Source organism: Phaseolus vulgaris, chromosome 7 (genome assembly GCF_000499845.2).
Source record: "Phaseolus vulgaris cultivar G19833 chromosome 7, P. vulgaris v2.0, whole genome shotgun sequence".
Lineage (NCBI taxonomy): Eukaryota > Viridiplantae > Streptophyta > Magnoliopsida > Fabales > Fabaceae > Phaseolus > Phaseolus vulgaris.
In genome coordinates this window covers 39,016,831-39,043,334 of record NC_023753.2, presented here as the reverse complement: position 1 = coordinate 39,043,334, position 26,504 = coordinate 39,016,831, and the positions used below count along the sequence as shown (strand labels likewise).

At 33.4% G+C, this 26,504-nt stretch overlaps 3 protein-coding genes across 3 annotated transcripts; 1 reads left to right on the top strand and 2 right to left on the bottom strand.

Moving 5' to 3' along the window:
- Positions 1 to 5,138: 5,138 nt before the first annotated feature.
- Positions 5,139 to 6,789, bottom strand: LOC137830765 (probable aspartyl protease At4g16563). The gene has a single exon (XM_068638282.1). The coding sequence runs from the start codon at positions 6,664 to 6,666 to the stop codon at positions 5,290 to 5,292; it is 1,377 nt and encodes a 458-aa protein (XP_068494383.1). The 5' UTR covers positions 6,667 to 6,789; the 3' UTR covers positions 5,139 to 5,289.
- Positions 6,790 to 8,007: 1,218 nt separating this feature from the next.
- LOC137830764 (protein TRANSPARENT TESTA 9-like) lies at positions 8,008 to 18,406 on the top strand. The gene is made up of 20 exons (XM_068638281.1): positions 8,008 to 8,255; positions 8,402 to 8,453; positions 8,531 to 8,607; positions 8,690 to 8,823; positions 9,025 to 9,121; positions 9,321 to 9,378; positions 9,766 to 9,874; positions 9,968 to 10,088; positions 10,192 to 10,381; positions 11,938 to 12,272; positions 12,869 to 12,957; positions 13,055 to 13,110; positions 14,613 to 14,675; positions 14,815 to 14,955; positions 16,173 to 16,278; positions 16,594 to 16,668; positions 16,772 to 16,821; positions 16,962 to 17,118; positions 17,203 to 17,369; positions 17,746 to 18,406. The coding sequence occupies exons 1-20, from the start codon at positions 8,203 to 8,205 to the stop codon at positions 18,031 to 18,033; spliced, it is 2,418 nt and encodes an 805-aa protein (XP_068494382.1). The 5' UTR covers positions 8,008 to 8,202; the 3' UTR covers positions 18,034 to 18,406.
- A 1,795-nt stretch (positions 18,407 to 20,201) lies between these two features.
- Positions 20,202 to 25,149, bottom strand: LOC137830763 (protein SMAX1-LIKE 3). The gene is made up of 3 exons (XM_068638280.1): positions 23,166 to 25,149; positions 21,884 to 22,124; positions 20,202 to 21,542 (listed from the first exon to the last, which is right to left on the bottom strand). Exons 1-3 carry the CDS (start codon positions 24,353 to 24,355, stop codon positions 20,430 to 20,432), a joined length of 2,544 nt encoding a protein of 847 aa, XP_068494381.1. The 5' UTR covers positions 24,356 to 25,149; the 3' UTR covers positions 20,202 to 20,429.
- Positions 25,150 to 26,504: the final 1,355 nt, after the last annotated feature.

Genomic DNA, 26,504 nt, shown 5'->3' with positions numbered 1-26,504 from the left:
GGTATTAATTATAATTTACAAGAACATTCTGTAGTACTAGTAAGAGAGAAAACGATTAAATATTTATCCGGTGTGAGATATCACATTCTTTATGAAACATTTATAATAACTATAAGGGAGCTAACTTTTCATAAAACATTTATAACTAAAAATTGAGAATTAGCCTTATGATCTATTACATTGTCTAAGATCTTTAAAATGTTTATAATTTTTTCCCAATTTTTTCCACAATAATCATACGAATCAAACAATAGAAAGAAATGATCAATTATCTCATGATTAGATTCTTGCACAAAAATTATTAAGGGTTGTACTTTTACTAACTCAGTTTTATAAAATCCACTCATAAGATGAAGTTTTTATCTATTTATATATTATGAAATATTCATATGTTTAGTCGACTTAGGATCTCTCGTTGAGTTTTACGTAATAAAACAAGAGTACAAGGATAAATCTAGAGTTTGTAACGAGCATTCAAACATTTTGGTTAATTTTTAGAAATTACACTTTAGGAAATAAAGGTAGGTCTTTCGAGAATTTCACTCCTCAAGCATTTCATTTTGTTATGAACCTCATAATTTAGATTGGGATGATACACATTTGATATAGACCAGGACAATATATGTCTGTTCTAAGCTAGGATATATAGATACTATAAAATGTTATAATTTATGTTAAATGTGTGATCTCAACACGAATGTAATCTTAAATCTAAAAAATAATAATATAATAATTAAATTTAAAAAAGTATATTTATATATTAAAATAGTTTGAGATTGAAAATAAGGACTTTACTCGCCTTACCGACTAAGGTGAGAGAAATTGTGGTGGAAAGTATTATGATGAATTGTTGTCTGGCAGAGATAGAAGTGAAAGCAATGTATGGTTTGAAGTGTTTGAAGATGGAATTGCAAAAAGACAATGAAAGGAAAATTACACGACAATCTGTAGTAAGCATCAAATCCAACAATGCACACACATGTTCAATGAATCTCCCACCATCAACTTAGATTTTGTCGACGCACTTTTCCTTTGCCACGTTGGAATTGAGTTTTCCATGTCTCTGCTCAAGAACATATTATATTCTGTGCACCACCGTCAACTATCCTTTTCAACATTATCCCTATCATAATCCATCACAAATAAATCAAAATCAGTTATCAGTTACACAACATCACTTCTACATCCTACTATATATTAACTACAAAAAAATAATATAAATAATCTATAGTTTAATATAAACTATTTAAATGAATTGTATTATTAATTGATGAAAAATAAAGTTTAATAATAACACAAATATGAGTTTTTGGAGTTTAAAAATTATATATTTTAGCCTTTATATTTAATAAAAATGATAGGAAGAAAGTCTCTGGATAATTGGGCTTGCAACTCTTATTTACACTTAATTATTGGTGAAAATAAACATTGCATAGAGAGAAAATAATTATAAGTTCGAGGAGTATTTATAATCGCTTAACACTATTTTTTTTCCAATAATCATATTAAAGTTAGAGTTTATGATGGTATATGTGAATCCCATTCTTTTCTATATCATAAACATGGCGTGGACTGTTTCTTCCTGCACCTCCATACCTTTCTTCTCTCACCTCCATAAGTTTTCAAATTTCCAAAAATACCCCTTTATAATATTATGGATTATGTAATTCGGAACTCATTTTTCAAATTTGTAATTAGCTATCGGATTACGTAATCTGGAAGTCATTTTTCATATGCATGATTATTCTCTGGATTACATAATTTGGAAGTCTTATTTAACTTTCGGATTATGTAATCAGGAAGTCTTTTTTCAAATGAGTTTCTGAATTACATAATCCGGAAACTACTCTATGAGGATGACACAAGAAGGACAAAAATGTATTTTCATGTTGTGTATGGAGGTGGAAGAAGAAGATATGGAGGTGCAGTTAGAAACAGCCCATGGTGTGTTGTAGTTTACTTACTGGTCTTCAAATTGAAGTTGGGCCCAATCCGTTAGAAGAAGAAACAGAAGCCCAAATTTTAATCTACTGGGCCATATTCATTGGTTCCACATATCAATTAGCACTCGTGGTTTGAGAAATTCTCCCTACATCTACAAATTATTTTTAATCTTAATAATATTTTTTTTAAGTATGATAGAAAATGTGGTATTTTCTTTTTTATTTTCAAGTAATGATAATATGGTTATTTGTTGTGTGTAATGGTGAACGTTCTTGATTTTGAGATAAGTTTTATAATCTACAATCCAAAAGTCACAAAGTAAAAAACACAAACAACAAATAAAAAATGAAATAAAAAAATAAGTTTACCATCATTAATACATTCATCATCATCATAGTCTATTAATATTTAATCTTAGTAGACACTGCATAATGAATATGATTGATATTTTTAAAGTAAAGTTATAGGGCTTTTTTTAAAGTTTGTCCATTAAAGTAATGTTTAATTATAAAATGAACAGCCGTTATGAGTTTTTTTCTTCACTAGACTAACGATTTCTTAATTTTAAATTTCAACTAAATTTTAAATTTCAATTAAAGAAATTTCAGCCAATAAAAGTACAATATTGTTATCCAAAATAATAAAATTCTATGTACCAATAAATTCCTCAGCAAAAGAAGAAAAACGTTTTTCTGTTTATTTAAATTTAATAATGACTTTCATAAGTAAATGCATAAAAGTTAACTTACCAATTTTTAGGAGTTTTTAATAAGTTTAGAACCATGGTTGAACTAATAAATTCCTCACACGATATTATGGAAAGTATTTTAAAAAAAAACAAAACTTTAAATGTAAATACTCTAATTGATTGAGAAAACAATGCTTTAAATTTGAAGATGAAATAAGTCAGTTGAAATTATAAGAACTTATATTCTTAATCTTAAAATTTGAAATAAACAAAAAGATAACAATAAAGAATGTAAAATTAAGATACAAAAAGTGGAAGAAAAAAAAATATTCAAGAAATTAAAGAAAAATAATTTTACTTAATTAACATAATTAACAAAATGTCTCTGTAATAATGAGATCGAATGAACGAAAGTTCGTGAACATGATAAAAGCTAAAATATAATAAATAAATAATAAAATAGGAAAATATTGTATCAAAGTCCAATAAATATTTCAAAATACTTAAAAATATATTTAATAATTGTAATTTGTGAAAAATAAAAGTTCAAATAAGTCAAAGCCAAACAATAAACACTATAAATAAGAGATATGCTCAACAGGTAAGTAAAGTAATTTTATCTCATAGATTGTCAAAATGATTCTAACTTTATCATAAGAGTACCTCGTAGATACACACATTTACTCGAGAACAAACTTAAAACTAGATGCCGATAATTAAACATGATCAAGTAATAGAAAAACAAAGTATATCCAGCTATATGGAGACAACCTAAACTTTATATAACAATTCAATCTAATAGATATAGTAACCGAAAATACAAGAGACTACAGAAAAAGATTGGTTCACTGTCTTCAATTTTTTTTTTCTCTTCATCTCTCATAATTATATAAGAAAAGTTCTGTACAAAAGTGATTTGTCTTAATTGAAGGGCAGAAGAAGAAAAAAAACTGTAGACTTATATATTAAGCAATCTAACATCAACAAAGCCATAAAAAGTTAAGTGATGATATACATTTTAGGACTCATGCACCATTTCACTCTCAACTCATCTCTCTTTTTAGTGCACTATCAAATTAAAAATCACAAGTTCACTTCACAAAGAACCTTTTAGAACCCACCAATTAACACTTTTGGTCGTATTCAATGCCACGTTCAATTCAACCTTAATTATCACTTTTTTTTTGTTCACAAACTCATATCCTTTTTTCTGTTTTGTGACTAAAACCATCTCTATACACTGTTCACTTTCTAACCGAACACCAAAACTAAACTGCAATTTTATTTACTTCACAACAGTGTTGGTGATGATGCAAAGGCACGAAATGATATTACTTTTGGGGAAGTAAATAAGTGGGGTTGGTTCTTTGAGTGCAAAGGACAAACGAAAAGGAAAAATAATGCAAAAGTGAAGAACGAATAAAGATAACCCAACACTTTACCTTCCATCAAAACTTTCTCCAAAGAACATTAAATAAGAATCGATTCCTTTGAAAAGAAGTTCCCTTTTCTTAAACTAGCACGAGAAAGGAAGAACGAATTAAGTGTCTAAGGAATATAATTTTCAAACAAAGTTAATAAAGCATTCTAGGATTCATATTCAATTCATAGATGAAAAAATCCAGTTTTTTTTTTTACCAAAGTAATTTTTTATCAATATATTTATTATAATAATAATAGTTATCACTATTAGTACTATTGTTTTTATAATTAATATTAGTATAATTACAGTTATTGCTATTATTACTAAACAAAATTAAAACAGGAATTTTAGTGTTTTAGAAATAAAAAGTGAAGTAAAGCTTGCATGACCTTTTTAAAAGGAAATCGTGTTTGTACTTTAGTATTTTTTTTAAAGAAAAGAATACTTACTTTGGTAATTTAAGAAATAAAAGATCATATTTTAGTAAATATCCCAAAAGTTAAATCAAGTATATTTTAGTCATCTATAAAGACTACGAGAGTGTAGTGCATGTTTAAAAATTAGTGTTTTTTTTTAAAAATATACTTCGTGTTTAAAATCTATTAAAAAACATTTCACAAGAGTTTTTTTTTTTAGGTGAATAATAACAATTTCACTGGAATCTATACGGATTTACCTGCATGATATCAACTGAGGTGTCATAACCAACAATAATTATTACAATTTCTGATAATTATTACTAACAATTTGATTGCTAGTAATTGTAACTTTAGTGTTAGAAAAATATAACTTAAATTATATTAAAATAATAAATGTATTTAAATAAAAAAAGATAACAATAGTCTCACATTTTAATCATAAATAAATAAAAATTAATTAAATATTTTGTCATAATCCTAGTCTAAGCACATAATCCTATTCTATATACTTTTTACTGCATAGTTTAAATTTTTCTAATTCTCATTATCATTGGTTTATTCAGTTATTTATTAGGGTACATTTATCGGATAGTAACATTAAGTATTTAATTTTAAAAATATTTATTGAATTTCTAAAAATTATAACACAGTTTTTCTAACACAATTTTTAAAAAATATTAATATTTTTAAAATTCTAATTTATTGAGAGATTGAATAACAATGGATTAAGAAAAGAAAAGTAGCACCATGCTACCACAGATCTACAACAAATTTGAAGCCTTTGTTTTTTTTGTGAAATCCTAACTAACCCAACGTTAAACGCGCGTTTTGCAACTCTGACTCCGAAAACCGAACCTCTCGTTTCCTAAGTCATACTCAACGTAGAAATTTTGCTGCTGATAGTTCCCCAATATCACAGCGGGCCCAGCCGCCACGCCGGGACCCGCCACGTCATCAGACACGATAGTCAAACACGCCACATCGGATTTCCCGACCAACGAGAAATAATTCGTCAGCGGCAAACTCATCTTCGCGCCGCCTCTGAACTCAAACCGAAGCTCTGGAAACGTCGCCGTTCCAGACACCACAAAACACGGACTCAGCCCGGATTTTTTCTCAATCTCCCTCGCGCGCGTGTAGTTCACCTGCCTCGCAAACTCCTCTGCCACCAAATCAAAAATTGGCCTCTCCATGAACGTGAAGGTGGACCCTGAGTCCACGATAGAGCCGCCGTTACCGTTAACGTCAGGCTCTAGAAGCCTCTTCGGAACGCGCACGCGCTTCTCCCCAACGACGATTCTCCTGAGAGTGAGGTAATAGTACGCACCGAACGCGGGGTTTTTGCTGGAGGGGTTTTTCCGAAACGGCGTGTAGCTGACGCCGTTTGTTCTTTTGTTGTCGGAGGAGGAAGTGTGCAAGACGAGGTCGCTGGTTTCCGGCGAGTCGTCGAACTGGTGTGAGAGCAAGCAGTAAGAGAATCCGGTGAGGTTCATCTGCGACGGCAGGGACTCCGGGCCGCGGCCGAAGCCGGCGATTCCGGCTGGCTGGTAGACGGAGACGATGGAGCATCCGACGAGAAAATCGGGCAGGAGTTTCCCGGGAAAGTTGAGATTTTCCGAGAGGAGAAAGCCCGCGGTTGAGCCCAGCCCGTATTGGACGGTGTAAGCAGGGCATGTCTGTGAACAGTTAGCGGTGGCACTGTTTTGTTTGCAACAACGCGATTCAACGCTGGTGCCGAAGACCCACTTGCATTTGGGGTTGGTGCAGCCCACGAATTTGGAGGAAGACGAGTTTTTGGGGATGAAAGATTTAGGTGAGTTGTGGAAGTTGTTGCAATTTGAGCAGAGGTAGTGGGAGGAGCATGGGAGCCAGACGAGGGTGCTTCCGGTGTCGAGAATAAAGGAGAAGGTTTGAGGTGGCGTTCCGAAATTGAGGTCGATGGAGTAACCTCCGTAGCTTTTAGGGTGGATTTGGGTTTTGGGTGGGTTGGGTTGGTGATTTTTGAGGTGGTGGGCTCTTGTGAGGGAAGTTGAAACAGCGAGTTTGAGGGTGTGGAATGGGTGTGAAGAAGGGTGTGTGGTGAATAAGTGGGAGAGAGGGAGGGTGATGGTGTTGGGTGTGGACGATGAAGTGAAGATGAAAACAGAGAGAAAACAGAGTATAGAGAAAATAAGAGGAGAAGGAGGAGGCATTTTAGATGGTGAAGGTTAGATAAATATCACAGGTTTCAGTTTCGGTAGTTTATGCATAACGTTGTATGCATATATATAATAATGAAAGAGTGCAAGACTCGAGAGAATCATTCATGGGTTCTGGAATATGTGTATATATATATTCACGATGAGAAGCAGAGAATCTGAATTTCACGAAACTTGAAACCAACGAAAACGGTAGTTCAGAATGTTAATTCATTATTAGAAATGATGAAATTTTATGTATCATCATTCTCATTCTATAATTATGTCAAAAACTATTACTACTACAAAACAATCCCTTTCTTCAGTTTCGATTATATCAGATTTTCGTGTGAACGTGAACGGCTTGTGTTTACCTTTTGCGGCTTCTTTCACTTTTATCCGTGTTTAATTTGAATTTATATACGAGTTCAATCTTCCTAACTCAAGTATATTAGAATATACTTAATCAATCACCACATTTTATATATTCTTCCTTTTAGAGTGTGGAAAGTGTGGAAGATTTTATCTTCAAAGAATGATGTTTTGAATGATTTAAGGAAAAAAAATGCATTTAAATTAACCTTAGTCACTACTAAACTATGTGACATAGAGCAATAAAGACATAATTTATAAGGATAAAAAAGGACAAACTTTAATACAACAAACACGAAAATATATATAAACTAAAACTTATAGATAATATGTTTATAATTGTTCTAAACTAATGAGTTGATTAAAAAATTTGTAAGTAAAAGATATTTATTATAAGTTTTTGTACTAAACTAATGTTTTTTTTTAAAATTATGATTTTGGATAAATTTATTTTTTATAAAAATGGATAAAATCATACTTTATGAATACCATTTCAGGATAAAAATCTTATTCAATAAATATGATTTTGGGTTCACTTTCACTGAAAACATGACTTCTACTCTAAAATCATATGAAAATATATTTAATGTATATTAAATGGGGAAACTTCTAATACTTAGAATAACATAAGTATAAGTTCTGATAACATAAATTAAATAATTATATTAGCTTAAACTTGACATTGTGAGGTTATATTTATCTACATGACCAAAGAACCTATAATGTATTCGAAAGAAAAGAGAAATTATTTTTTTTTTACATTTTTTTTTCTTACAACTCCACTTAATAATAAAATATTATAGTTAATTAATAAAAATAAAATTTCAAAAATAAAATAATAATATATATTTAGTTGTGAATATCATTACTAAAAAAAATACATGCATGGACATTTTCCGCGTTGCAAGAGACACGAACGCTTCGTTCAGTTATGCTTAAAGACTGACTGACCCCGGAAAGTTTCATACGTTGAAAGGTTGTTGAGTGGAATTGCAACGCGGTACCAAACAGACAACAAAATCACTGTCAATTGCAATTTGCATTGCACCATTTGTTTTCGCTCTACAATGCGAAACACCATCACCGCTTCTTCCAAACGCTCTGCAACCTTCACATTGCACAGCCACACCTCATCACTCTCATCACTCTCTTCATTCTCATCATTCCACCTCCGTCGTCATGTTGCGCTCTCTCTGGCGATCCATCGATCGCTTCTCCGTTCAACACTTCCAGTAAGTGATTAATCGAATTCTTCTCGTTAGGTTTCGCCTTGAGATTCCGTTGCTATTTTCATCGTTAACTTCGTTGTTCGTAAATTTCGGTGATGAATTGAATGTCTACGATGCATCTTGAGGTTCTTTTGTTGATGTGGTTACAGATATGTAATAAATGAACTGCGGAAGATCAAAGTTGTGGACCAAAATAACAGAGTAACAAGCGTATTTGTTTGAGCGTTTTCTTTAGCATGAGAAAACTGCAATGTATTTATGCGTGCCTTTTATTGCAGGAGCTGGTGATGGATTTATTGCAGTCTGTTGTGGAGATTGTGATGTACGGCGATAGGCAAGATCCGCACATTTTTGAGTATGGATCTGTTTGTTCTCATGTTGTTCTTGTTTTCTTGATGAGGTTTTTATAATTGTGACGGATTGAAAATATTATTTAGATGTTTCATGGAGCGCCAAGTGCTGGCGGACTTCGTTCACATTCTTAAGATCAGTCAAGATTCGAAAATTGAGGCACCACTGCTTCAGTATCTTAGCATAATGATTCAAAACATGGACAGTGAACATTCAATTTGTAAGATGGCTAATTTAATAATTTGATGTCTCTGGTTAAACTCACTTGCTCCTGAGTTTTACTTGTTTATGCATACTTAGTTGATATCTGCAGGATGCATTCATTTTACAAAATATAGTGTTCCTCTTCAATCCTTGGCTCTTCGGCTTAGTACTGTCACTGGTATTTAGTATAAATTGGTGCCTTATTTGCATGGTGCAGACTATTGCTTCAGCAATGGTTATATCAACAAGATTATTTCACATCCCTTCAAATTTGATGGAGGAGACCTTGCTCCATACTATGTTTCTTTCCTAAGGTATAGTCCTTTCCTCCTCTCCTTGCATCTCACTTAATCGCTTCAACATTTATTGCAAGTTTTCCCTGCTTGTTTGAAGACATGCAGTTATGTGCTATACATTTTTTCCTTTCTTTCCTTTAAATAGTATTGGGAAGGGGGCCAATTTTGTAATTCTGATATTTATTTCACATATTTCTTTCTTTGTTTCTTCATCCAGGGCTATTAGCTGCAAAATAAATAGGGACACACTTTGCCTTCTTGTGAATATTCAGGGGGTAAGTTGTATGCATACAAGTGCAACAGTTAGCCGTTCTCTGTTAAATCAAGATCATTATCTTCCCACTTTGGATAAGAAGGCTTGAATTATTTTATTGTTGCACTTATGAGGTCTCAGTTGTTTAACTTATTTCAGTCAATCCATAACCTCATTAACAAAGATAATGCAATGCCATTGTAGTTGAGAAAAGATATTGGCTGAAGTTACATACTTGACTCTAGCATGAATCAGTGTTTTGAGAAAACTTTTACCTCTTTTGAATGCAGTATGAAGGGGGAACAATCATCTTCAGTTAATTTCTACTGTATATAGAAGGCTGTTTTTTCGTCCAGCAGAATTCAGCAAAATTGTTTTAGAAATCTTTTGTTTAAACATTCGACTGCAGGATGCTGTAGTCTCCTTTCCCTTGTATACTGAAGCTCTAAGATTTGCTCAGCATGAAGAAAAGATGATTCATACAGCTATACGTGCGTTGGTTCTGAACATCTATAACGGTATACTTCTCTATTTGAATTGCTAACAGATTATAAGCATGCCTTAGTGTAATATATTTCTGAACTTTTCATCATTTTATCTTGATTCTACAGTGAGTGATGACAAGGTCTATCAATTTATATCAACTCCTCCAGTTTCAGAATATTTCTCTCACCTGATTTGTAGATTAAAAGATCTATGCTTTCGCTTAGATGCTTTTATCTATGATAAAGAGTATGTTAACTTGAATATTTTTTTCATCAAATAATTGTTGGGACTTTATACGCACTCAAGAAGAGTTTTATCTTATGGAGCTAACTGCCTTATACTGAAGCAGGAAAATGGACACTCAGAAAAGAAGGAATGGGATTATTCTTGAATCTGACAAAATTGCGGATGAACTGTACTACTTGAAAGACATTCTTAGTGTTGGCGAGCCTCGTTTGACTAGACTGGTTATGGAAAATCTTTTGAACGGTCTTCTGTTTCCTCTACAATGTTCATTTATGGCTTCAAAGAATAAAAATGTCAGATAAGAAAATTTCCTGCAAACTAGTCTACCTTTTAGTTTTAGTTTCTCTCTGCATTTGTGCCATCCATATATTAATATAATGTTCAGGCATGTTATGATAGGGTGGTGCTCTCCAATTTGTGAATGCTTAGGAATTTGACTCCTCTATGAAGTGAGGTGTATAAAGTGAGAAAGTAAGAGTGTATCTCTTAGGATGTAAGGAGAAGACAAATTATTTAAGATAGTTAGGATATTAATGACTTAGTAATATAAACAGTTGGAAGGACGAGAGGAGAGAAAAAGTATGTTAATTTCGTAGATTGAGCATTAGCTATCTGTGAAGGAGAAAACCCTTATACGAGAGCGCACTCTCCTATTTCTTGTTATTTTCATTTTATTCAATTCCTGGTTCCCAATAGTATCCATGTTTGATTTTAAATGACTTAAAGCATATTAGAACTTAAGAACTTAAAGGATGACATCGGGGGATAGAACATGTGGGCCGACCCATCAGTCAACAGAAAAAAAAATGTGAGACTGGTTGAGTATTTTAATTAGTTAGTTTGTTTAGACTTGCTTCACATAACTCGGAATTTATCCGCACATGCCAATGACCGGACGGTGTAGGTTAGCCACATAACTTGTAACAGAAAAATCTACTATATTTTAAAGAAAAAACAATAATGCCTTTGAAGTTAAAGACAAAGTCATAATTAATTATTATAGTTTTTTTTAGTAGTTTAGTCAATAATTTCTTATGTTTTTTTTTCATGAAATATTCAACTTTACATATTTATTTAATGTAGACATTAATTTTATTTTTATTTAACTTTATTGTCAATAATAAATTAATGGGGTGCAATAAAGATATGAAGTATTAAAACACAATTATTATTTCAATAATTCTATGTAATTTTTTTAAAGATTTTTCTTATACAGGCGGACTCGAAAGTGGGTAAGACAATTATTATGTGAAACAGTTTAATAAAACTAACCTTATAATTGTAATTCTAATATGCACCAGCTAACCTGACCTATTTTTTTGCGAGTCAAATCAAATGTAATCAAAACGGATTGGGAAACTTGCATTACCATCGGTACTAAAACTTGAAATTATAATCATAGAACTTGAATTATAACACATGCTTACTTTCTCACTTTATTCCCCTTCTTTCTTTAAAGGACTTAAATCCAATATTTAATCTATAATATGATAAAATGGATTTTTTTCCATGCAATTGAAAGAGAAAGAAGAAAATCATCATTTAAATTAACCACAAAGTCCTACTTCATACTTTTCAGTAGTTCATTCATTTTTTAGATTTGATTATTTCGAAGAAGAGATCTGTCATACCATTATATTTAAATATTTTTCTCTCCCTTTTGTGCTTGTATTTTCCATGCTTCTTGAAGTGTGCTAATTGAAAGGTTGAACATAGATCTGTTATGAATGGAAAGAAATTCAAAAAATATCTCGGTGGAAACTCCAGCAATTCAGTTGTTTGTCATACTTGCATTTTATTATAATTTTTCTTGACGTGATTACTCATTAAAATTATATCTTTGCCCCAGGGATCTGACTTATCTGCTATCACTTCGCTATATATCATATCCCGCCTTCTCCAGGTTGTTGGTGGAAGAAGCACGATTAACAATGTGGCTTGTGATATTTTGTATCATATTTTGAACTTCAATGTGAGAAGTCCGAGTGAAGGGAATACTTCTGATTTCCATGATGATATTGATACCTTTTCAAAGTTCTTGAATGAAGTGGAAAAAGTTATATCTCATGCTCCTGATTCAAATGGATCTCAAAGTATCAATGAGACCTATTTAGGTGCTCATTGGGAGGGTTTCATGTCTAGAATTAATATTTATAGTCTAAATCATGAAATTTGTTCCAAAAGGTTGGTGATTTGTTAGTTGTCATTGTTTTCATCTGTAAATTTCATTGTAAACTTTTGTAGTGTTGACATACTTTTCTCTTACTTTGTCTCTTATACGTGTTTTGTTTGAGTATGTGTACGTGTACAAGTAGGAAGACCTGTGGGGGAAATCAGAGGACGAGCCTAAGTTAGAAAGGATCTGCATATGATTGTTGATAAATGACTTTCCCAGATTTATTGAAGCTTTGCATAATCTGACCATCAACTTCATGTTAATATATTATTATTTACTTGAGCCTTGGAATGTATTGTTCTTCCTTATTTTCTTGTATGGTTCATGATTGATTTTGTTTGAGCTGTGATGCATGATAAGGTTAGATCCAAAAGTTGTTGAAGATAGTATTTTCTTTTTCCAATTCGAATTTATTTTTCTCTTCTGCTTTTGATATAATGCTTTTATATATTCATCATGAACTTGTTCTTCAGCATGGGTTTGCCATGCAGCTCCTGACATCAGGAGGAAGCCTTTACTGAGGCAGAACATTGATGTATTTAGTAGTGGAAGTTCATGTTCCAGAGTATATTAATATACATGCAGTGAATTTGCTATTGTTCAGGAGTGGAATATTTGCTTTTCTTTTCTGTAAGGATCAAAGCCTATTGTTAGCTTCAATATCTCTGTTGCTTATCCTGACTGACAGTAAAGGTAATGTAATTTTGTTGGTTTATGTAGCCTTACGGTTGTCTTTTAGTAAACGACTGAGTTGTTTCTTGTGTATTTCAATTTCATGCAAGTTTTGCAGATCTTGATTGTCACTTGTCTCTAATGAGTCAGCTATCTGAGATGGGGGATGAGATGGTAAGTATTGATGGAAATATTCGTTTAAATTGAAGAGGATAATCAATTGTCTCTAATGGTTTTGCCCGTAGTTTTGGTCCTGCTCTATCTCTTGCAATACGGCTACCCTCTCTTATACATAAGGGTGATGATATTTTTATTGCTCAACTTTACGTTTATAATAAAATATTAATATTTATAATTAAAAATATTATTATTATTTAAATAAAAATATAGGTAAAATACAAAATATTAAAATAATTTTCAAAAGTAAAAATATTAAAATATTAATATTTAGTAGGGTATAGTAGAGCAATGTGGAAAAAAAACCATTTTCCTGTATATAATCATGATCTTTTTGTTACAGCTTGTTCATTGATAAGCTTGATGTTGACATGTTTTTGTTCTATTTCTTTTTCTTTTAAAATCGATTAAAGGACTACATGCATTTATTATTAGAAAAGTACTAAAACAAAAAAAAATTCTTTGTAAAATTATTATAACTTTTGGAATGTGCAACATTTGAAGTTTCTAAAAACTATTGGGATTAGAAAACATCCAAATCTTCAATTTCAATTCATAATTATCCAAATTTATATTACTTTAAATCTGAAATGAATTTATCTTAATAAATAAATTTATATTTTTTTTATTCTAAGTTCAATTTAAGATTTTTTTTTGGATTTTGAAAATCCAAAATTAAGGTAAGTATTGGTCAATTTAAGTTCTGAGAGGTTTGAGAGGTTAGATCGGGTTCAGTCTAATGAAGGCAAGACTGATCGAGTTGGACCTTAGTCATGCAAGGTTAAGTTAGGCCTAACTCATGCAAGGTCAAGTTGGGGTGGGCCTGATCATGTCAAAGTTAAGTTGCGCTAAGCGTAGGCTAGGCTAAGTTAAACCAAGTTAGGCTAGGCTGGACCAAACCCAATCCTTAAGACAAACCAGACTTAAGTTAAGTTGGGTAAGGTCAAACCTATGTTAGTCTGGGTTGGGTTGGGTTGGGTTGAGTCTAGGTCGGGTTGAAAGGGATCCAAGTGGAAAAAAGTCGATTAGGACTAAAGGTCAAACTAAGTTGGTGTGGATAAAGGTAGAGATAAGCCCAAATAAATTGAGTAAAGGCTAGGTTGGTTCAAGCCTAGATTATGTTGGGACTGTGTTGGGTTGAGTCTAAGCTACTTTGGATTGGAATGGATCAAACTAGGCCGAGCTCAAGTCAGACTTGGTTGGGTGAGGTTGAGCTCAAATTTGATTAAGTTGAGGTGAACCTAAATTATGCTAGATTTGACTAGATCAAATCCACGTTAAGGTATGTTTGGTCCGGTAGAACTTGGACCAATTCAAATCTAATTTAAAATATTATGAAAATTGGATTGGAAAAAACTAATTCATTTTTATTTAGTTAAAATGGATCTGAAAATTCCATGATCACATTTATATCTTGTCAATAGCTGACACCTGTTTGTTTCAGATCCATTTTATGTTTTATGTTTTTCCATTTTGTTCTTTGTTTCTACATTTTGCAGACTAATGGCACACCAACATCTAAGACTGTGGATGGAAGTATCTTCACTAAATATATGCCTGAGGTATATCTAACATTATTTTTTATGTGTTAAATCAAGTTGTCCTTTTTATTTATTTTTGTTATGTTGTTTTAGTAGAATTGGGTTCTGTACCGCATGCATGCAGAATAACAAAATTACTATATCCTTTTAAATTTGACAGATTTTAAAAGCACTGTTGAACGTTTTAGCCTTCCAGCAACCCCTCTCAATAATGATGCTATGGCATGCGGGGTGGTGCCTGCAAAAGCTACTCATCTTCCATAAAATGGGACTTGACGGCGATAATCTCCTCCTATTCACTGTAAGTATTCAACAATTGAATCTAATTTCTTAACACCTGCAAGTGGATATGTCCTTGCGTGGAGAAATACTCATATTTTCCTATTACAGCTTTTTCTAGGTGAATTAAATTTAAAGATGTATCAATTTTAGAAACTTCCATAGCTTTTGATTATTTTTCTTTCCAGTGTTTCGGTTCAGTCTATTTTTACCTTTAGTTGTCAAGTCTAGAAGATCATCTAGGTATTATTTTAGGTACAGTATTTTAGTTATTATGCAAAAGAAGTGTATCATTAAGCTCACACTTTGTAATGAAATTATGTAAGCTGCCAGACCAATATTTGAACTAAACCATAGAGGGTTAATTGTAGATGCTATATCTTACTGTTACAAGAATCTCAAGGAATATGATGAAATCAATGTTTGAACGATAGAGGATTTATTATATATACTAAATGTAATTATTAGAAGAATCTCAAAATACCCTAATAATAGTATTATGTGCCTAATTGCATTATTTACAAATATTTTCAACACTCTCCCAAGCTAGAGTTTTGCAACAAGCTTATCGAATACCTAACATAACAAAAGGTCTCCCAAAGCCTCAATGAGATTGTTTGAGTCGACAAAACTAGTATAATATAGAGTCATCACCTTCATTACATTGAAATGCTGAGTTAATGCTAAATCAGCCACAAATAAAACGAGGAGATTGCGTAAGGCCTTGTCACAGGATGGCATTCCATGCCAATGGACTCCCCCGATCAACAAATTCTAGAATTTGTCCATATAAACTTTACTTTTAAAATCACCATTGAGGAAATCATTATTGAAATTCAGCTGATGAAGGGAAGGGACCATAGACAAAAGCAATCAAAGACAGAGAAAGAAGAACAAAACTCATCTGATATAATGTGATATGAACCCACTATCCCTAAAGCTTAATATGCTAGGTGATGGCGCTTGAAAGGTTTTATATTACATTTCAAGTAGTTATAAAAAAATATAGTTTAAATGCCTTTTAGTTACTATACAATAAATATAGATAAATGTATTGATGAACTACACTTGACATGTTAACGTATTATTTTTGTGTATACATGTGGTCCATTTATTACATGTTATGGGAGTTAAGATTTACTTATTCATGTTATTATAAGTTCATGAGTACCAATTACAAAATTGCATTCATGCATTCAAAGTTTCTAAAGTTTTATAATTTCTAGTTTCCATCGGCAGACTTCCTATGATCGGTCACGTGTAAAGTTTATGAAAGAACTCGATGGAGTTTGGTTAGATCATATTCCAGATACACTAATTACAGAATTGGCAAGCTGTAAAAGAGGTATTTATTAATTCGTTCACTTAGAGATTGTGCGTACTCTCTTTTTGAGTAACTTGGTATTTGAACAGTTAAAACAAGTCTAGTATATGCTTAAAATAGATCAACATGGTGCATACATATTTTTGTAACTCAATGGGAAAAAAAGGAAGGTCATTGAAATTTTGGTTTTTGACAGATTCCAATGCCTATGTTTGATTCAGTCCTGATGGGACTAAGATTGTACTGCTAATATAAATTACCTTGTTGTACTAATATGAAATTAGCTTATAATGGTTTATAATTTTTTCTAATGCACATCCCTCTTATTGCATGCAGTTCTTGAACAATCTTCACAACATAAAGATCCATTATTCATGTTGGAGCTTGTTCTTCACCAACAACCGGCCAATGGTATTGTCATTATTGCACAAACACATCCTCGATGATATTTCACTTTTACTGTTGAGCAGAACCAAGTACTATTTATGATTTCATAAAAATATGTCTGTGACAGGTCAAACCGCTTCATATTTTGCTTGGCAAAGGATGGTTGATGCAGTGAAGGTGCTGTCATATTTCTTTCCAATTGTGATTCATATTAATATTGTTCCACGATTTTAGTTGATACTGTAAATTATTTTATGCTTTATCTTTCATTCTCTAATACTCATCAAGCATACTTCTAATACCAGTTGTTTATTCAGGCTTTTGTTCTCCAGATCCAGTTGAGGACATTTATTTTCAAAGGTGAATTGCTTGAAAAGCCATTATTGAACATGATTTCCAGTTCTACCAATGATTCTGGAGTAATTCGTGCTTCAAATATTTCATCTGCTAGCTTCGGGTCCAATGTTTCGCTGGGTACGCACCAGTATATTTATACTTGGTTCTGCCTCTGGCAGTTTTTTTCTTTTGTAAATTCTAATGATTTCGTAACTGTGGCAGAGTCCGGCATACCTTGTGGAATTGCATTTTCAAATTCTGAAATTAGGGATATATATGTAATTCCAGTAGCAAGCGGAATAACTGGAAAATTGGTTCTAGCAGAGAAGCACCCATTCCGCAGTCGACATGGAGTTGTGATTGCGATTGCTCCGTTGGCAGGGTTATGTGTACGTCAATATTGCTGTGACCTTTTGCTGAGCTTAGCTTTTATAGTCTTTGATGATGTTAGTCTGATTACATAAGTAAAATAATCATGTGAAGATACTTGATGTTGTCTCGTTTAATTAAGTTGGTTTTCAAAACCACCTCTTTTTTTTTTCCTCTCTAGTGTTTTGTTTGAGTGTGCACGCATGGCTTTAGATAGTTTTATCGTAAACACTTCAATTTTTCGACATCAGGTTTTCTTTTTTAAAATTTAAAAGACCAATAACAGAGAAAATCCATAAATTTTTAGCTGGTAGGGAGTTGATATTTTTTTATCAATTCATCATGTTTTCATTTCTGCGCTGTGTTTCACTGACTCCTTTTATCTGGTTGATTCAGCCCAAGATAGATGAGGAGCACTCCTCATGGTTGCATCTTCGAATTAGAGAGTTTGACCCACAGTTTTATTCAATGAAAGCTAGAAGAAACCACCTGAGCATGCCTGATGATCATACGGCAGATGGGAGATGGACCCTTGGTTTCCCAAATGCAAGAGCTTGTGAGGAAGCTCAGTTAGCGATTCTGAATGAAATGGGCAAGCAGAGATCAGCCGTGGAGTATATGCTTGCTCCATTACTTGAGGATGATTTTGGATTAGCTGAAAACTCAGCTAGTTTAAGTTGTTAGAATCAGTATTCATGGTTAGTTTTATATTCTTCCCTCTTTTAGTTATTGTCTCTCCCTTTTCTTTATAGTTTTGCATATTATTTTAGGCTACGTGGTTTTATGATATTTTGGATGACGTAGAATTTCTGGATGTAAACAATGCTTTGTAATAGATCTTTTGATGGTTCATTTTCTATAGCTCCTAGTACAAGAACCTACAGGATTCCTGAGGCTTCTACAGTGTTTAGGATGTGCATGTTGTGTTGCGTGTCTATAAAAACACAACAATTTGGGATGTTTCTTTTGTTCTGACTTCAGTCATGTATTCATCTATACTATTAACAATCGTCCCTTTGAGTGGGCTCTACAATGGACATTATCGTATGCATCATTCTGAAGTATAATTTCATAGTTAATAACACCCATTATTTTGTCAAAATGGATAGCTTTAATGAATTTAAGAAAAGTTGGGAAAACAATTTTTTTATTTGCCTACGAACAATTGATAGGGTGTTTTATCATCATACTATGCTTTACTCCCCTAACCAAAATCTAATAACCATAAAAGATTTAATATTATACACATCCAACATATATTTGTGTCAAAAAGCTAAAAAATAACTGGAGTTGTGCTTTTTTAACAACTATTTATTTTAAATAAATTATTCTTATGTAGTTGTGAATAAACAGATGTAACAAGTCATTCTCATAAATTTTGTAAGCAAAATAGCAATGAAAACACAAGAGCAGAGTCTATAGTTCTATTGACTAGCTCAATAATTTCATAAAATAACTTCTATGTTGGTCAAAATAACTTATAAACTAAACTAAATGTATATGTTACACAAACTTATTCTTTATCAATTATCGTAACTAGATATTGTAAGCTTCTGATGTAATTAATTGCATCAATCGAACTTAAATTCTTGGCTAAAAAACTTAGATTTTGTCTAAAATGGCAATATCGTTAACTATATGATGCAATTAAGTGCTCAATTAAACCAAATACTTTATAATTAACAATAAATAATGGATAATAATTAAACAAAATTATGGAAAATAATGAAACGAAACTTTTGTTGTAGAATTACTTACCCGAGTTATAGTATATAGATTAAAAATAATAAATTACAAACAACAATAAACATTTTATGGAAAGACATTTATTGTCTTAAAAAAACTTGATAGCAATGGAGAAGTGAAGATCTTTTATCGGGTTTGACTCCAAATAGTGTGGTAGTGGAGATATTCATCGGCGGAGTGACCCTTAAAAGTTGATTGATAGGCACTCGCGTAAAGGATAAAATTGAAGATAAACAAGTAGAAATAATGGTAAGAGATCCTTATAAAAGAAGAACACAATAATTTAGTTGGTTAATCCATTTTTATGTAAGAGGTTTGTGAAGAGATCAAGGGTACTCTTGAATTCACCTTAATATATACTGTATTCTTACATAATGAATAAGACTTTTTGGTTATCTTTGTTTTCATATTATATATCTTTTTCTCTAATTCTAATTTAATCTATTATTTAATATTAAAATAATAAATTTTAAACATAATTTAACTTTATAAAATTTAATTTTATGAAACTAACTCAATCATATTCTATACATTTTAGACCATATAATTTTTTTAAAACTTAAAATATTAATTCATTTGTTCTATTGGTAAAAGAATAAATATGTGGAATCCTGTTGCAAAATTCATGTGCATAACTAAAAAACAATAAGGTAATCATCATCAATATTAACATTCAACCAAAAACACCGAACCTTACCAACAATATCAAACTATTGGACTGTTTCTGGATATTGTAGGTATAGAGGATAAAATTCAATACTTGGCTACACCTTCTTCTTAACTATTAACCAACTTATTCATACTCTCTTATGAAACATTTCCTTCACATTATAAAACATCATATATTTTGAACATTATGTTTAATTTGTTTATTATTTTGAACTTTAATTTTATTACTTGTGTTATTTTGAGCTTGTAGATCTTATTGTTGCACTTTTTTTCTGAGATTAAAATTAACTAAAATTAAAATGAATTTAAAAAAAAAAATATTTTTTACGTTAATTATTAAATGCAAGTACGAAAATGCTATTTTTTACATTGATCGCTAAATGGACTATTGTAAAAAGTGACCCTTTTACATGAATTTTATACAGTGGATGCAAAAAAAAAACTCTTTACTTTCTCTATCTTCTCAAAATAATGTAAGAAAGATAGTTGGATATACTTGGTAATAATATACATATCTAGTTACATAATAATATCAAAGGGAATGCAATTTGTTTAATCCCTAGCCCTAGCCTAAGAACACAAAGACATGATGAATAAAGAGAATTAAAAGAAGCCTAAACTAAAAAAAGAAAGAAAAAAAAAAACTATTGTTGAAATTGTTCTCCTCACAATTCCTGAAAGTTGAACATAATCTTTCTGTCCACGAATTCAAGAAGCCCAATTTCATCCACCGATCGATCCTCAACCTCGTTCTCATCATCAATGGAAATATTCAAATCCAAAGCACCAATGTCACCATTGTGTTCTTCCTCGGTAAACGATCTTTGTTTGACCGAAGGAGAACAAGTTCTTGACCTTGAACTGAAACTTTCACAGCTGAGAATGATGATTGCGTCGCAAAGTGCAATCTCTTCACCGTTTGAATCCTTAACTCTTCCTCTCTCCATGGCCCTTTTGAAACCAAGTTGAGAACAATAATCCGCTTGCTCTATATCTTCAACAACAAACACTCTGTGAGGGTTCTTCATCACTGCTTCTGCGAACCTCTCAATGTAACTGCAACTTCTTTCTTCTCTCCATCTTTTCTTCCTGCTATAATCATCGCTTGAATCTGCTCTCGTTGACGCGAAACTACTCAACGCTATGGAAACCACGTCGTTGCGGGACCCGAAAACGAGACGAGCCAATTCTCGTGTTATTTTCTCTTTTGCTTCGACGTCAACACCTTGGAACACCAGCCACGTGTCTTCTTTCAGTTCTTCGCCGTTTCTCGCTTTTCCTTTTCTCCTCACCGTGCCAGAACGGCACTGCAAAACGGTGGTGGCGATTTCTGGTATTATATCCTTCTGCCACGTCACCTTTTTCTCCAAGGCATTGCAGAGTGTTTTCATGTTCTCCGAGTTGAACTCCTTGAACCTGCTCACGTGCTCCACTTCCATGACGTCACTGGAAGAAGCGGAATTAGGGTTGGGAGATGAGAAGGGTTGCGTTGTGGTGGCGTCCTTGCTCTCTGGAATGTACACTCGCAAAGTGGGTTCGTTGGGGTTGCTGCAACCGTTGTTTGAGATCCAGAAATGGTGGTTGTTCAATAAATCTTTGGGTGAAGCTCCTTGCCACTCTTGATTAGAATGTTGTTGTTCGTATGAGAAGCCTGAGGTTGAGGAAGAGGGTGATACTGAGGACAGTGTGAGGGTTTTGTCACAAGAATAAGGTTGCTTTTGGATTGAACTGCACATAGAGTTCCACTTTTTGCATAGCTCTCCCACTGGGACACAGTTCTGTCGGAATACACCACAAAAACATTAACTAGGAGAAAGATAACATGATTTCATGACACATGTCGTTTTCCATTGAACAACTGAAAACAGTAAACCAGAAACCGTAAACAGTGAACTTTAAGGAAGTTGGTACAGTTTGAGTGAGAAGTTGAATGAGTTTGAAGACATGAGAAGAGAAAAGGAAAGAGAGAGAATTTCTGAGTAAGAATAGTATATTAAAACCCTTAAATTTTGTAGGATTCCTTAGAATTTGTGTAATTTTAATGCAAATGATATCTTAATATAATATACTAATGCGAGTGGAATCCTTTGAAGGTGTGTTTGATTGGGATAATGAAAACCTGATCATTGTAGGTGATTCCTTTATTCTCATTTTTGTACTGTTGGAGCCATGCAGGGAGGGTTGAAGTTGAGGAGTCACTATTACAAGTACTGCTTTGGAAGCTTCGAATTTCGGTCTCATTCTTGGTGGAAGGTTCTGCGAAGCAAGGTTGTTGTTTCTCATCATCCCCCACTCCTTCCAGTAAGAGCCAGCTAGTTCTGTTGTCAGCTTTCTTGTTTATGGGCTCATTTTGTTGACCACTGTGGAAAAATAGAAGACCATGATAAGATAACATTATCATGAAAAATGATACTTTTATAATTCTTAAACGTTATATACAATTTTGATTTTAATGTAATGAGTTTAAAAATAAATATATATAATAATAGATAAGTTTGAAATTAAATAATATAAAAAGGTATTAAAATAATAGAATTTAAAGTTATAATGTGGTTGTTTAAAAATGTAAGTTCTCAACCTATTATTACCCTTCATTTAATTCGGGTCATATTCCACTTTCAAACTTATTCAGAGAACAGTAACAAAAAAAATGGAAAAAAGGGTCTAAAAAAGATATTTTTTTTCAATATTAATTGAAGGAAAACAGATAAAATAAAGAGAAAGAAGAAAAACCTATTTCCTTTGTTAGTTCTAATCAACTAAAGGAAGTCACACTACAACGACTGAAGTCTTACTCGTTTCAGTGCATACACTTTTAACCAAAGTTCTTTTGCCATTGGTTTTTTCTTCTTATACTCAGTAGCCACTTGAGAAAACTAGTGAGAAAGAAGCAAAAAATTCATAGAGATAAAAGGAAAAAAGAACTGTTTTTCCCAATTTTGTTTACTATGCATTTCTTCCCCTCCCACTTTTCTTTTCCAGTTTTAATCTTTAAAAAGCAAAAGCTAATTCCATTTTTTCCCTTTTCCTATGCCTGTTTTCAGCTAATCAACTATTCATCCAAAGAAAGAACAGTTCGGGAAATGGGATACAGAAGATTGAATCAACCAATTCAAAGCCACCCAACAATTAAAAAAACATGTTTGGAAACCATAAACCCATATCTCAAACATGAAAATCTCATAACTCTTAACTTTATAGAAAATGTGTTCAATTATATACTCACACACATTTTTAAATAGAGTCATTTCAAGAACATCTCAACCTTATAAAAAGCAGAAGTAAAATTCATCGTCTACCCATAACTTGAGTCACATATATATGTATCTTTATATGTATCTTTATAGCTTATAATGAATGAGGTTTTGTAATTATATCGAACTTTACCAAAACTGATTTACCTGTCAGTGATGAGACTCAAGCGCAAGGTTCCGGCAGGGACAGTAATGGGATGAAGATCCCAAAGAGTCTCCAACGATGGCTGCCCAATTTTGCATCTCATGTAAGCTTGAAAAGTGGCAACAGCCATCAACCAAAACCTTCCACCATTCTCTTCAACCTCACTCACAAGCTTCCCAATCTCCATCACCATGTGCTCCACACCACAATAACACCCTCTCCCTTGTGATCCACCACCTCTATAATCCAACACCCATTTAAGATCTCCCAAGTACAAAACATACCCTTTCCCATCTTCACTTCCCTTCACAACCCTCCTAATCTCTTCAACCTTTTCCTCAACTTCAACTCTCGAAACACTCCCAAAAGAAGAAAGTGAAAGAGGGAGAAACTTCACACCCCTCAGACTCTCACCACCATCCCCTTTATCAACCTTTTCCATCACTCCTCTAACCACACTCTCCAAACTACTCACACACTCTCCCACTATCACAACACTTCTCTTTCTCTCACTCCCCAGATTCTCAATCACACTAGCAACATCCTCACCCCTAATGGGATCCAACACCAACCCTTTCTCTTTCTCTTTCTCTTTCTCTCCACTACTACTCTCTTCCTTTGCCTTAGCATTACTGTTATCACTACCATTATTCTGAGAGCATATTTCCAGAGAAACCGCTTGCTCAACGTTGCTTTTCACTTGAGTGCTGGAGAACCCAGCCTCCCTCATGACGCGGCTCACACTGGGGTCATCCAAGATCGAAATAATGAGTTGCTCCAGTTCTATCTTCACTGCCAGAAGAGGTTGCTGTTGATTCTCGATGGATCCACGTCGCTGGTGCGCTTGAGCGCGTTTGAACGCGGCAACCAGAGCGTTTGAGATGGAGGGACAGGCGTGAGAGTGGTGGTGGTGGGAGCCTTGCAACATGGGGCTGGAGGCGGTTGAAGCCGGTAACCGGTTGAGCGCCACGTTGAAGCAGAGCTCCAAAGCCTTGCACTGAAGAGGGTGAGAGTGGGATTGGAGACACGCGGTTCTGAGAAGGCCGTTGGTGATGGAGAGCATGGTGTGTGCCACGTGGAGAGGCGTGACTTGCGCGTGCCCACGACGCTTGGCGAGTGTTACTGCTTGCTTCACTATGGTTGCAGCTTCCTGGGTTAGACCCTGTTGCACGGCGCAGCTTCCTGTTCTCATGTTGGAGGATGATATAAGAAGAGTGAAAGCAAGGTGAGAAATAGTGAAAAGCTTGGTGTTGAGGTTGATCAAGGTGTTGGTGGTGGCATATTGGGTGAGAGGGTGGTGTTAATTTGTAGGGTAGGGTGGGGAAGTGAGGTGTTGTTTTGGAAGCAGGGTTTAGAGGGATATGATGTGTGGAGGTAGCTAACGTGATAATAATGTAACTGGTTTGGTGCATATGAGATATTAAGCATAAAATAGTGAGAAAGTTTTGGGGAAAAAGAGGGAGTGTATGGTACGTAATTCCATCACCTTTACATTAACAAGGCTGTCATGTCAAAATTAGAGCAACTTTTTCCACCCCGTTCTAGCCTTTAAAGCTGCCCATCCTGCCCAATATACTATTAACTAATCCTTTTGTGGAGGTGGGTTCGTCTAAAAGACAAAGAGAGAGGGAGGAGGAAGAAGAGGAAGAGAAAGAGAAATAAAAATGTACCAGATGGGTATCAGACGACTCAATCTCGAGTCTAACAACCAATCTCACAACCAATCGACCGAGTCAAAGAATATCTAAGATTATATAATAAATAACATTAACGAAAGTTACAATAACACTTAATGAATCACATTCATATTTCTATTAATTCGGGATCATAATGCATATCAGTTGATAACTGATATCCAGTCGACTTGAAGGAAAGAGTAAGAAGGGTCCACATAACCGACCGAGCACCAATAACAAAGGGAGAAGACTTCAAAGAAAGAGTGAGAAGACTATTGACAGATCAACAATTGTACTCCCTTTTTGTCATAGAGGTACAAGAAAGAGTATTATGGAAATTTATGAAGGATGAAGTGTGCTTTTCTTGTGGGTGAGGTAAATTTGTGGCAGATACTATTAACTAATCTTTTTCCCTTTTCTCTCTTTTTATCTCTCTTTCTTTCGTTCTTCTTCCCTTGGATATTGCTTTCAGCCACATGGCCACGTAGAGGTCGAAGATGCTCATTTGAAGCTCAAAAGCATAAAATGAGCGTCCCTTTTGAGTAGATAATGCCATATTTTACTTTTAATATTGCTTTATGATAGAGCGCTTTACTTTAAGCAAAAGATGGAGGGTATATTAAAATTGGAGGTCTAATAAAATGTGTTTTGAAGGGGAAGATGAATTAAGAGAGTGGTTTGATGGTGAAAGAAGAGAAAAGATAATAGTCATGTACCTTTCACTTTGCCTCAAATCTCATGCTGTTTCTTCAAACACATTAGTTTAGTGATCAACTTTTCCATATACACATTACAATAACCATTATTATCCTTTGTGTTTAAAAAAATATAAAAGTTAAACCGTTATTGGTGGGAGAAAGAGAGAGAGAAATGAGAAATGATGGGCTGTGTTGTAAGCAAGTGTATATATTCCCCTCTTTCCTTCAGACACTCCTTTTCTTGCTAGTATTGCAGACTGCTTTGTGTTCAAATTATTTTGGTGCCCTTTGTAAGTCTTTTTAGGCCAACAAAGATAGATACATAGAACACACTTTTTGACTGGAACCCTCCCCTACCTAGCTCTCTACACTCATTCTTATTCACCAAACCAAAAACCACTCAAAATAATTTCGATTACTTCTTATCACATTCATTTTCAATCCTTAATTATCTTATGCCTCCTTCACTTCTCTCTCACATGTTGTACAAATACTTCTCATGCCCCTCAGAACACCCTAAGAAGGAAGAAACAACATTATAAAAAGGTTTTGACCAAATTATACAAAATTCAACTGCTGCAAATTATAACAGATACAAAATAGTTGTCAGACAATCATGTTTTTTCTGAGTTAATTAGAAAAAAAGTCAATTGTAGAGAAGGGTGTTAGGGATTTGATTTGTAAATGTGTTTGTAAGCTTTGGTTGTATTAGGTCATGTTTTGTTTTGACTAAAAACTGATTATAAAGATCCCAAAAAGTAGATGCTTGATTTCTTTTGATGTGATTTATCATTCTTTTCATTTGAGGAATAGTTTGGTGACCTGTACGGGTTGTACGAGTTTTTAGTGGTAGATTTGTTTGTCTATCTCTATTTGTTGGTTTGGAAGATTAGAGAAATTGTCTCATATTTTTTAGGTATGTATAAGGGTTGAACCACCCCTTAGGTGGTTCCTGTTATTCAATCTT